The sequence below is a fragment of the Euphorbia lathyris genome, chromosome 10 (genome assembly GCF_963576675.1).
Source record: "Euphorbia lathyris chromosome 10, ddEupLath1.1, whole genome shotgun sequence".
NCBI lineage: Eukaryota > Viridiplantae > Streptophyta > Magnoliopsida > Malpighiales > Euphorbiaceae > Euphorbia > Euphorbia lathyris.
This window is the reverse complement of record NC_088919.1, coordinates 63,340,071-63,353,362: the sequence shown is the minus strand read 5'-3', so window position 1 is coordinate 63,353,362 and position 13,292 is coordinate 63,340,071. Positions and strand designations below refer to the sequence as shown.

At 36.4% G+C, this 13,292-nt stretch overlaps 1 protein-coding gene across 1 annotated transcript; it reads left to right on the top strand.

Annotated features, from left to right (window-relative positions):
• Positions 1–4,945: 4,945 nt before the first annotated feature.
• LOC136209164 (uncharacterized) lies at positions 4,946–10,202 on the top strand. The gene is made up of 5 exons (XM_066000562.1): positions 4,946–5,053; positions 6,405–6,667; positions 6,919–7,130; positions 7,226–7,481; positions 9,773–10,202. Exons 1-5 carry the CDS (start codon positions 5,008–5,010, stop codon positions 10,064–10,066), a joined length of 1,071 nt encoding a protein of 356 aa, XP_065856634.1. The 5' UTR covers positions 4,946–5,007; the 3' UTR covers positions 10,067–10,202.
• The last annotated feature ends 3,090 nt before the right edge of the window (positions 10,203–13,292 follow it).

Below are 13,292 nucleotides of genomic sequence, written 5' to 3'. Positions count from 1 at the left end.
CATTCCGATAAAATAGTTGGCATAATTAAACCATATGTCGAATCATACTACGACGTTGTAGGTGATGGAAATTGTGGTTTCCGTACGGTAGCAACTTACATTTTTGGTAGCGAAGAAGCGTGGCAGACAGTTAGGCATCACATTCGAAATGAAGTAATTGCTAACCGTTGTCTGTATCAAAGAGTGTTTGTTGATACTGTTGATGCAGCTATTCGTAGGGTAAGTTGGGACGGTGCAGGTTGTACGCCAGATTATTGGATGCTCGTTTGGGATGACTTGTGGCCGGTTGCTACAATGTACAATGCTGCTGTTATGTTATTTGGCTTCTCGGGTGGGGACACATTAGCGTCGTGTGGTACTATCTTACCATTGTATGCCGCATCCACTGCTACAAGACCAGCACGTGAGATTTGTATAGCTCATTTAGGGAATCACTGCCATCACTACATACGTTTAAATTTATCGCCTAACTTTTCGGTGCCCCCTATAATACACTGGTGGTTTCTGCACCGAGGTCAAAGCGTTGTAGGATGGGAGCGCTTCTATCAGGATAGGGTGGCACAGTGGACCAGATTGGCCAAACTTAGGGGATATTAGTATTTGATATTGTATGGTTCTGTAATGTTACAGGTGAATTTTGATGAATTATGTGTGGTTCTGTAATGTTGTATGTGAATTCTGATTAATTCTGTGTTGTTCTGTAATGTTACAGGTGAATTATGATGAATTATGTGTGGTTCTGTATGGTTCTGTAATGTTGCATGTGAATTCTGATGAATTCTGTGTGGTTCTGTAATGTTACAGGTGAATTGGGATGAATTCTGTGTGGTTTTGTATGGTTCTGTAATGTTGCATGTGAATTCTGATTAATTCTGTGTTGTTCTGTAATGTTACAGGTGAATTGTGATGAATTCTGTGTGGTTCTGTAATGTTACAGGTCAATTGTGATGAATTCTGTGTGGTTCTGTATGGTTCTGTAATGTTGCATATGAATTCTGAAGAATTTTGTCAGGTTGTAATCCAAGGAATATATTCGAACAGGATATATTCCAATGGCTATATTCAAACGGATATATTCCAACGGCTATATTTTCCATCTATAAAATTAAACAATTTTTCTACTTCAGTTATCCACATTTACTCTTTAAATTCATTTCAACGAAAACTCTCAACTATCAATGGCTTCATCTGATTTTACCAATGTGTTCCCTAATTTTCCTCCCGGGAAAAGTATAGTGTCAACTTTGAGTAAGTCTGATTGCACGGCGAAGATGCTTGATTACCAATACTATGCAATCCGTGTATATGGAGAGACATTTGTGAGTCCAGCAATGTTCCATCCTGAAACTCCATTTATGTTTTGCTTCAAGCTTCCGTCTGCTGGTGAGTTTCCAATATACTCACTACACATGCTATGGTTCTTATGTTATATGCATTACATGGCTTTTGAATTCGCTCTAGAGGAATGGTTGAACAGTTTGAATGAAGGAAATATTCCTAGTCATATTCAAATATTTCTGAAGTGGTTTATGCCTATTGATGACTGGAAAGCTATGTTCGCCAGACTATTGCGTGATAATCAGAGGGGAATTATCCCTAGAAAAAATTTCAACTCCATCATCTTTTTAAGATGGACAGAGTCTGAAATTTCTCATGAGGTTCATCGAACTTATCCTTACTCGATCGTGCAAAATTGGGATCGCTATAAATTAGAGGTTCGAGTACTACAGAGTATCAGCGCTTCAAAGAACGATTACCTTCCAGGACGAGCTTGGCCAAGAAATAGAGGAAATGCTCCATGGAACATTTTTCCTGTGGAATATGAGACGAATATTGCAGAGGAGAAAGAGATATACCTTGCAATAATAACAAAGCGTACCACAAAAAAACAATAATATCAAAATACCAAATTCAATCATAATAGTACTAAAATACTTCGAAATACAGTCATAACTCACTTGGCCAAATGCCAAGCATCCATAATCTGCTCTAACGACTGCCTATATACAATCGCAGCATCCTCGTCCAGATGACTCATGTGATCCAACACAGTTTTACCCCAGCCAGCTAATCGACTAACCCACTGTCAAAAGTAAGGAATAAAAAACAGAGTTAATATCATTTCACACTTCAGTAAATATCATTTCACATTAGTAGATCAGTAAAGAAAAACCAAAAATAACTTACAATCTCACTGTTCGAGCGAGTATAAACAGTCGGTCCGGGTGCAACAATCTTCGGAAGTAGACGAGGGTGTGAGTGACGGGTGTACCAATGCATGTACTGATCCTCACAATCTGATGGAGTATGTGCTGGAGTGAATACAGACAATATAAGGACGGCCGACTGGGGAAAAGAGTCCCAAATACCCTGCACCATCACAGCTGGCACCTCTACACGATACTTCAAACTGGTCCACGGACGCACAACCTTAGAAGGCTGCAATATCGGTCTAGGAATGGTCTGCACATGTCCAAGCTATCGAAGGCATCTCCCCGGCATGTACGGCTCGATCACATCCCGATACCGTATCCATCCAGCGTATAGAGTCCTCGGGGTCTCCATAATGGCATCAGGGCCATACGACATCCACATCACCTACAGATGTATAAAATTACATTAACACATACAAGTAATACAGATTTGTTTTAATTGAACAGTATTTATAATTATATAGCAAGTATACCTCATCTTCCGTCAACACATCAAGCCGGGCACGAAATGCTCTCAGCCGCTCATCGCTCTTCTCCATCGATATAGATGGCCACAACGAAGCCCTAGGAAGATCCGGGTCAACTGTAATTGCCTCTCGATGTGGCCTGAAGCAAGGAAAATACTCGTAAATCCAGGACTGGAGCAATGTCATACAACCTGTCATCTGCCCGCAATCTCCTCTAGTAGCAATACCAAGATGACGGTATAGATATGCTAGTGCAGCTGATCCCCAAGAAAGTCCAACGGCTCCAGCTACCGAGTCCTGCACCTCTAACAGACAAAAAGGTCGGATGCGGTCACCACTCTTGTCTACGAACAAGGTGGAACCGAGCATCAGCCACGTCCAAGCTATAGCCTGGGTCTCAGGAATACGATCACCTCTACAGTGCTCCATGACGGAAGCGGCTCATATACCACCAGAGGAATAGTGACGGGCATCTAACTCAACCCGAGTCATCCCAAACAAATCCATCACGCACTCTTTAAGCTCATCAATACTCGCATCAGCAGTCACCATGGCACCATCTACGGGGATGCGCAATATCTCCCACACATCATGCATCAAAATGGTCATCTCGCCAAACGGCATGTGAAATGATGACGTGTCTGGCTGCCACCGCTCTACAAATGCCGTGATCAGAGCAGCATCTATGTGACTGTGCATAATACCAGGTAAATGGAACATGCCAGATGACTCGATACGCGACTGAATCGTCCTGGAAGAACCACTGTACCATGATCTCAGCTTCGAGCAATACCCTGATCTGGTATGACACCTAAGGACGCCCCTATCCTGACCGGCCCAGATAGCACATGCAACATGTCCCAGAAAGCTCGGGATCACAGCACCATCAAATGGACCCCCGGGTACGGGGTCCTTCACAACCCAGTCATCCTCTGTAGCACTCCTCGATCGCTTGCTGCTACCTGAAATTACAGTAAACGGTTTACATTAAATTATTGGTATATTTTCCAATAATCACGATTAAAACAAATAAAAATAAGCAGATTTTTAAATTTCTCTTACCAGAAGACGATCCTGCGGTAGAAGAAAATCGTCCGTCTCGACCCCTCGTCACGACGCCACGATGTACGGGGATAGTATCAGAACTAGGACGAGGCATAGAGTCATCTCCGTCCATCTCTATATCAGCCGCCTCATCCTGTCCCTCAGCACGCTTCGCCTGTGCTGCATGTGCCCTCCGGGCGTCCGCCATGAACCGCTGCTGCTCCGTCCGCTCTCGCCTAGCAGATGCAGTAACAGGACGTGAAGATGTGTGTCTGCGGTCAGATCCCGCCTCATCCTGTAATATTATTTATTTATTATATTCAATTTACCATAAATTTTTTATTTTTTTATGTGTTCGGGTCTACCTACGCCCGGTCCGTACAATTTTTTTTTTTTAAAAAAAAACAAAATTTGGCCCGTTTTTGACCTGGGTGGGTGGCTTACACCACCTGGCAGATGGGCCAAACGGGTGCAGCGCACCAGTCAGCTATAGGACCGACTGGTGCGCCGCAAACGTTTGGCCCGTAGGCCATACGGACGCGCGGCTCATATGCATTCCACCGTAGGTGGAACGCATGCGCCGCGCGATCCACCTTATGGTGGAGCGCGTGCGCCGTGCGATCCACCTTATGGTGGAGCGCACGACGCGTACTTGTTCCACCTACGGTGGAACGCACAGTTCGTGCGTTCCACCGTAGGCGGAACAAGTAAATCGCACCCGTCTGGTGTGATTTCTGGGATTTTTGCCTCCAATTTCGGAGGCAAAAATCATGATTTCGTTAATTATTTGAATGTAAAAACTTACCGTAATACCCATGTATCCTTTGCCCATGCCTACTTTTGGTGCCATGTCGTTTTAGGTCGGTTTTTTGAAAACGAAAAGAAAGTAGAGAGGATTTGGAATTTTCAAATTTCTTGTTTGAAATAATGAGAAGGGCAATATGGTCAACAGGGTGCGGTGAACCGGAATTAGGGGGCGGTATATAGTCGCTCACTTAATATATTTAACCAACCTTCTATTCTTTCTAAATTATAACACAATGCTTTCTCAATTATTTTATTAAAATAGTATTATAAATAATTATTTTAAATGAAGAATAACTTTTTCAAAACAAAACATTAAAATAAGTAGATAATAAAAGATATAGTTGTTTAATTTTATTATTCAAAATGCTAATTTTTAAGTATTGGAAAATTAATTTTTTAAATTATGTAGGGTCTAGAAACTACTATAATAATGAAGCATAGGAATCAAATTTGAATTTCTTCATCATTGGCCAACAATGGCAGGCAGAGTGAACCAAAAGAGCTCCTTCAATCTTCCTTCAGGTCTGCTTCATTCTTCTCTAAATTAACTATTTTCTTTGATTTTTTCATTAATTTGATTGGTTTCTGATATCGGAACGGTGACCTGAGAACACAAAACACGGCCAGACAAGGGCCGGAATCCGATAAATCTTCTTCGATGCTAGGTCAATGAGGCATCGTAGAAAGAGTACCAATTTGAAAGCAGTTTAGTTTAGTGATAGAGAAGTGAATATTAGTTACTTACATGTATCTCCCATTTCTGAGCAATTTCTAGGTATACGTAAGTTTGTGTGTTATAGACGTGTTAGCTTCTTATAGGTTTCAGACCCAATAATTCCGCAGTAAAACAGAGTCAAGCGTGTCTTTTGGAATCCGAAACTTCTTATGCATTCTTCTTGATCCATCTTTCCGAAAAGAGCCCCGTAAATGGGTCAAGATGATGTTTGGTCATTTAATGGGCCTGGGCCTTAGCTTCTTTTGGGGATTTCTATCGGGTTCGCGTCGTATCAATTTCAGGTTAGTGTCAAAATGAGTCAATCCTAATTCAACTTAAACATATTCTTATCATATTCAGATTAGTGCCGTGTTTTTGGATGACAAGCAATTTTCCTATATTAATGGCGAATTTTAAATCATATAGAATGATATAGCACTATTTTAAAATATTTTATATCATTTTTTTATTAATATGTTGACAATAATCCTTTAAATTCTATTAATATCATGTTGAGGGCTCATGTAATGCGTTTATGGTAATATAGGAGGTTCGAGTCGTATTTGTAAGTAATAATTATAATTTTATTATTTTTTAATACATGTGGAATATAAAAAATTTAAGAGAATATAACAACAATTTTAAATACTCGTGTCATTGGGTGTCATTGGGTGTCATTTTAAGGTTAGTATGTCAATCTTATCTCAATTAAAAAATTTACGTATCAATTTCGTATCAAGTCAAAATTGACACATTGCCAACTAAGTTAAACGAAACACTACAATATCTTATCGTGTATATTTTTGTCACCTCTAACTGGACAGATCCAATTCCGAGGATAGTGACTCCAGAGTGGAATATGTGAACAAAGAGTATATATCATACTACTCTTTAGTGCGTTGTTTTTTTTTTTTTTTACTTTCTTTATTTTGTTATTTTTTGATGTTATCAGTAGCTTATAGATGTTAACTAATTTTTCTTATAACATAACAATCTAACTGTTTTTAAACCTTAATCGGACATATTTATATATACTTTTTAGAGTAAAACGATAAAAAGAACAAAAGGCAGAACAAGTTTTACTCTATTTTTCTCATCATTCACGTTATGTCTTTTAATTTTTGGAATCTGTGTTAACTTTGAGTATGATATTTTCAGGGATCCCTACAAAAATATTATTGGTTTTCACTGTGGGGATTTTGGCATGGGGTTATCAATCGATACAACCTCCTCCAAACAAGATACCTGGCTCTCCAGGTGGTCCGCCTATTACAGGACCACGAATAAAGCTCAAAGATGGGAGACATATAGCTTATAAAGAACGTGGTGTCTCAAAAGATACAGCCAAATATAAAATCATCTTTCTCTATCCTTTTGGTTCTTGTAGGCACGATCCTGTTTTTGACAATTATCTTTCACAGGTACTAAATGTATAATTTTTGGTAATTTGTTATATTCATGATTCGTATCAGTGGACGGAATCTAAGACAAAATTATCTGTTTGAAAAAAAACTGCAATTTTTAACATATTTTCGTCCATTTTTTTATCCACTGTAAATTTTAACACACACACAAATATATATACATACACACACACACATATAGTATTTAATTCTAGTTCCGCGACTTATTTTTATGGGTATCACTTGATTTAATGGTGGGTTTGTTCCAGAAACTTATTGAAGAATTAGAAATCTACATTGTGAACTTTGACAGACCGGGTCATGGAGAGAGTGATCCACATCCAAGTCGAACATTGAAAAGTTTAACTTCAGATGTAGAAGAGCTTGCAGATCAATTAGAACTTGGATCTAAGTTTTACATAATTGGGTATTCCATGGGTGGTGGGTTGACTTGGAGCTGCCTTAAGTACATTCCTCACAGGTATAATTTAGCTCAATTATACGAAACGTTGTTTCTTATTGTTTGCAATGAATCGTGATGGATTTTGGACGGATTTGTTTTGTACGCTTGAACAGGTTAGCAGGAGTAACATTATTAACTCCAATTATTAACTACTGGTGGCCTGATTTTCCTACTAATTTATCGACCGAAGCCTTGAGCCAAATGATGGCACGAGATCGATGGGCGTATCGGGTTATGTATTATGCTCCTTGGCTATCATATTGGTGGAATACTCAAAAGTGGTTCCCTGGTTTTTCTATCATAGCTAATAATCCCGTTCTTTCCCAACAAGACAAAGAGATCGCACCTTCCCTTAATTTGTCAAATATGGTAATTTTCTATTTGCCCTTATAATATACGTCCAACACACCACGTCATTTGTACGCTTGACTAATATAATTGGATAAATTACACTAATAATATATGAACTTTACCGATGACTGAACAATTTAGTACATCTAACCGATCAGTCACTCTTCAACAAATTTGACCAAATTTTGGCCAAACTCCCATTGACAGATTACTGACTAATTAAATGCACTAAATTATTCACTTATCCTTATTTGAGATATATTTTTTTAGATAAAATGAAATCTAGATACAAAAGCGTGAATTTAAACAAAGTTTAGATACAATCAATATAATTTACTCAATATAATTTGATGTCATGTTATATATTTTTAAGTTTAGATTTATTTTTTAGGATATAAAGTTTATATTTTAGGGTCTACATTTTTATATAAATAATTAACTAAAAAATTATATAATTAATTAACATTTTATTAATTGAGGTATACCCGATACTGCACCAGATATATAGTAAAACTTCTCCTGATTATCTTGCACCAGACATAAAATTATCATTTTTTTCATATCAAACTCTTGGTTGATTTTGAACATCAAATTAAATTAAAAAATTATTATTTATTTATATCTAAAATTGTATTTTTTTTATAGTTAAAAATAAAGTTTTACATTACATTTTATATATATATATATATATATATATATATATATATATATATATAAAGGATTACTTTCCAACTATTAAAAATGTGACATTTTCTTTGCTATTATCTGTCACCAAGTTTGGAAATGGAGAAACGAGGAGATTTTTGGAGATAAAACTGTTTTTATGACAAACTTAGCTGATTTCTTCTCGAAAAAACTTTTCTCTATTATCGATAGTTTCAAAGGAGAGTCCCTTGCCAGAGCCTCTCAGTGTTGTGATGTCCATCTCGTGGGATGGAGCAGGCCAAGAGAGGGGGTTGTGAAGCTGAATACTGATGGTTCCTGCCTCAGTAACGGTAAGATTGCGGCTGGAGGTGTGCTTAGAGATGTAGGGGGCGTCTGGCTTTCTGGGTTCTCCCAGAATTTAGGGTTGGGTTCTTCCTTTTCTGCGGAGCTCTGGGCTATTCTTACTGGAATCAATCTTGCTAAAAGGCTGGGTGTTAAGAGGCTCTCTGTGGAGTCTGATAATTTGGAAGCAATCAAAATGATTTCTGAGAATCATTCTATGGGTCTTAACAGTCGCAACCTCATCAAAGCTATTATAAGGCTTTGCTCCTCCTTTGAGTTCGTAGAGTTCAGACACATTTTTAGAGAGCAGAATCGTGTTGCTGATCGCTTGGCGGCGGCGGGCCATGAAGGGACGTTAGACGTTACTACCCTTCCTGTTTCCCCTAGTTTCATCTCTCATCTTCTCTTAGAAGATAGGATTGGGGTTAGCTTCCCTAGGCTAATTCCTGGGTAGTTTGTTGTTTTTCGTTTTTCTTTTTCTTTTCTACCAAAAAAAAATGTAAATTTTTACGTAAATGAAATAAATAAAATTTTATTAATTAGAAAGTTGACTTTTAAAAGAACAAAAGTTTAATAAAAGGAAAAATAAAAAGATAAAATATTCAATTAGGATGGTTTTTCCTTAACGAATTATTCAAAAGTAACATGGTATGGGCAAACATATATCTATATATTTTTAAATGTTACACTTTTTATGATGTTGACACGTATTATTTTAGTGCATTTTGTAAAAAAACAAAAAACAACATAAAGAATAAATTAATATCAAAGTGGGACCCTTGTTCCAACAACTTCCACTTGGAAGATAATCGAGAAGAAATGCACATTCTCACTGTTATTAGAATCTGTTTGGTTTACCTGTTATTTAATGTTGTTGTTTGTTATTGAAAAATAAAATTTTTTTACTTTTATAAAAAGCTATTTTTTACGTATAAAAATATAAAAATATAAACACCAGCTCTTAACCAAACACCTAAAAATCTCATTTTCAAATGTGAAAAACAAACAAAAGATAGAAATAGAGTAAATAAATACCCACTTATTCTATTTTGTCATTTAAAAATAATTGTAATGATTTAAAAACTTCTTAAAATAAATGTAATGTACATTGAGCAAATACTGGTTAACTAAAAAATATATAATTAATTCTATAATATTAATTTTTTAATATCTTATTAGTTAAGATGTAATATGACATTAATTAGGTTATTAGTAAAATGCACGAATATCGTGGTGCGTCAGACATATAATAAAATGTCTCTAAGTCATAGGTTGTTTGTGATTATTAAATTTTAACAAGTTGTGCCTCTTCAACTTATCAGGGACATGCAAGACAACAAGGAGATACTGAATCCATTCATCGTGAACTAACGGTTGCATTTGGAAATTGGGAATTTGATCCGATGGATATGGAGAATCCATTTCCAAATGGCGAAGCGTATGTTCATCTATGGCAAGGAGATGAAGATGGTGCTATCCCTGTTACATTGCAGCGGTACATCGTGCAACGTCTTTCTTGGATTCATTATTATGAAGTTCCAGGTTCTGGACACATGTTTCCTTTCCTTGATGGAATGTTTGATAAAATAGTAAGGATAATGTTAACCGGAGAATAGAGTTATTGATATTTTGTTCACATCATTTTCAATAAACAGTTTCAATTTTCTCTTATTTATTTGGTGTACGAGCTTAGACTCAATATTGTAGCAGAATGTAGTAATTGATTGTCTCGAAATTTTGTTATATATATAATGACCAAGTTTTCTTGTGTATTATGATATGTAGGAATATATAATGCATAATTAGATTCAGGAATGGAACTATAGCGTCACTGAAGGTGCATTTAACCCCTTCTGTAAATACATGTACCGATGACATAAAATGTTGTCATTATGTTTTTGTGATAGTTTAACATCAGAATTGCGTCAATTTTTCCGTCTGATTCTGAATTAGAAAAAAAAATCTGTGTTTCTTACTACCTTTCTGTCTGTTGATCTCCAAATATTTGGCATTGGTTCTACCATTGATGTGGTCCGATGACATAAAACATCACAGAAGGTGTATTTAACCCCTTCGGTAAATACATGTATCAGTGACATAAAATGTCATCATTATGTTTCTGTGACAATTTAACATCAGACGCAATTTGCGTCGATTTTTCCATTTCTTACTACATTTTTGTCGGTTGACCGCCAAATATTTGACACTAGTTCTACCATTGATTGTTGGTCCCGTATAACGTGATAGTATTAGTTCCAAGGGGGGGGGGGTTAGGAACTATTATAAACTTTTTAGAATTAATGCTGACTTATTTGATTTTTTAAGGCTGTAACTTAGTCGTTAGGTCAGCACCGCTGAGTAGAATTGAGACAGCTTTGGTCAACTGGTGACAAGAGCTATTTCAACCGTAAGTCGGGAAGCAACACTTGTGTCAATTTCCAACTCAGCACTCAGCTTACACAACTTAGCAATCAGATTACTCAGCACAACATATACAAGTTATTGCTTTGTTGAGTAATATTTAGCAAGCAATAAATATATATCAAAAGATAAAGGGTTAGAAGTTACTCAGCAGACTTATCCTAGTTCGGCCTCTCCACCTACGTCCAGTCCTCGGAAATCCTTCCGAGCTTTTAGAATCCTCTACTGAGCTCTTTAAAGGTAGAGCACAAACCATTTACAATAGCAACTGAGTATGCAAGAATACCTTCCTCTATTCCTCTACTCAATCCTATCTCTACCACTGAGTACTCAGCCTCTATCTACCACTGAGTACTATAACCGAGTACTCAGCCTCACTTTTCCTAACCTTTTACAAATGATACAATGATTGTTCTTAGTAAAACAAAGAACACTTTAGATGACTCAATCACTCTAGACTTTTACAAAAGAATAGGAGTTTGGTGTAAGAGCTTGCTTTCTCTCTTTAAGACAGAGCTTCTATTTTGTATTTTCTCAATGAATTGACTTGAAGATTTTCTTTCTGTCTCTTGTATGTAAAATCAAGTTTGAAGTGGCCTTTTTATAGTGATGTATGAGGCATCAATTATTTGCATCCCGACATAGCCGTTGTGGGGAAATGATCTCCTTTCGTCATCACTTGGTCAGCACTCAGTGCTGCAGGCCAATCCTGTCTTCTGTCTTCGTCAGACGCCAGGTTTGTCTTCTTGTAGATGTCAGATGGCCCATGCTCTTTCTCGAAAAAGTCTTCCAGACAGATTTCTGTGACTTCTGATCATTTTAGAAAATGGACAGACTTTGTATTCCAAGTTGACGGATCATTGGCGCTGACCTGACGACCACTCGGCTTGACTCAGCGGCTTCGCCTTCAAGCTTCTTAGAGGAAGACATTTTATTTCTCAAAGCTGAGTTGCATTTTACTCAGCTCCGGCTGTGTGACTTGCATCTGCTGACTTTGTCTTGACTTTCTCTTATAGATTTTTAGTTCCCATTCTTATCAATCAATTTACTCAACATTGAACAAACTCATTAGTACAATTAAATCAAAGCAATTAAATTTAATTTTGTTGGAATATTTTTATCATGGAGATTTATTTAAATAATTTTGTCAAATCAAAATCATGTGGAAAGGTGTTTCAACATGATGTGGTCCGTAATAGGAGAATTTCAATTAATGTTGGATATTTTGGCGGGTCATTTTTTACAGGACCCGACCCGATTCATATATTTTTAATAAAAGTGGAAACTATTTGAAGGAAAATAAATCACTTCCTTCATTTTCTGTAAAATAGAAAATATTCTTTTTCTCTGTGAAAGAGATGCTAAGGCAATCCTCCAATTTCAATTTTCATTCTCTAATTTATTCTTCGTCTTTTCCGGTGAATCGGACATTTGCATGAAAGTTTACGTAAAACTAATTTAAACAGTTCGCTAATTTCTATTAATATGATTGTGTAGTTCGATAAATTGTTTATGGCCTTGAGCATGATTAATTCTGTTATTAATCATATAGTTTTTATTAATTAGTATTAGAGCATGGTTAAAATCATGTTAATTATAATTAAGAATTTGAAATTTGAAATTTATTTTTTAATTTTCAAATTAAAAAATTATGATTGATCAATTAACTTTGAACAGCGACAACTTTTGTTAGAAATTAGACATGCAAACATATAAATTGATAAATTAAACACCGCATTAGGATAATGAGAAATCCCTAAAAGTGTCGTGTGGGCCCCACGTGCATCAGCGTGAATGGACGTGGCCTATGCGTTAGATTCAACATTTAATTTTTAAAAAAAATATATGTGCTAGAAGTTTGTCTTCCTTCTTTTTCCAACCATCTATGTTTTAGATTTAATTTTAGAATTAAATGTATCATTGGTACTGAACTTACATGGTTGTCTCAAAATGGTCACTCAACTTCAATTTGTCTCAATAAAATCATCCAACTTTGAATTTTGTCTCAAATAGGTCACTCCGTCGATTTTAGTGGTTAAAACATATCGAAATAATGACATGGATGACGCGTTAACATGAGTTAACTCAAATCTCTGACCGGAACGAAATATGACAGCCACATGTCGGGTATTTTTATGAAAAAAACTAAATTTTAGTTTTTTTTCCATAAAAATAATCGACACATGATAGCCATGTGACACATATGTGGATGTCATGTGTCATTTCGGTTAGAAATATGAGTTGTTTCATATTGACGTATCACTTATGTCATCATTCCGATGGTTTTTAATCATTAAAATCGTTATAGTGACTTAATTGAGACAAAACTCAAAGTTGAGTGATTTTATTGAGACAAATTGAAGTTGAATGACCATTTTAAGATAACCATATAAGTTCAATGAACAATGGTGCATTTAACCC

Coding starts and splice junctions, on each gene's coding strand:
- LOC136209164 (XM_066000562.1), top strand. CDS start 5,008: ATGGCAGGCAGAGTGAACCAAAAGAGCTCCTTCAATCTTCCTTCAG. Junction 7,131..7,225: donor CTTAAGTACATTCCTCACAG/GTATAATTTAGC, acceptor ACGCTTGAACAG/GTTAGCAGGAGTAACATTAT. Junction 7,482..9,772: donor CCCTTAATTTGTCAAATATG/GTAATTTTCTAT, acceptor TCAACTTATCAG/GGACATGCAAGACAACAAGG.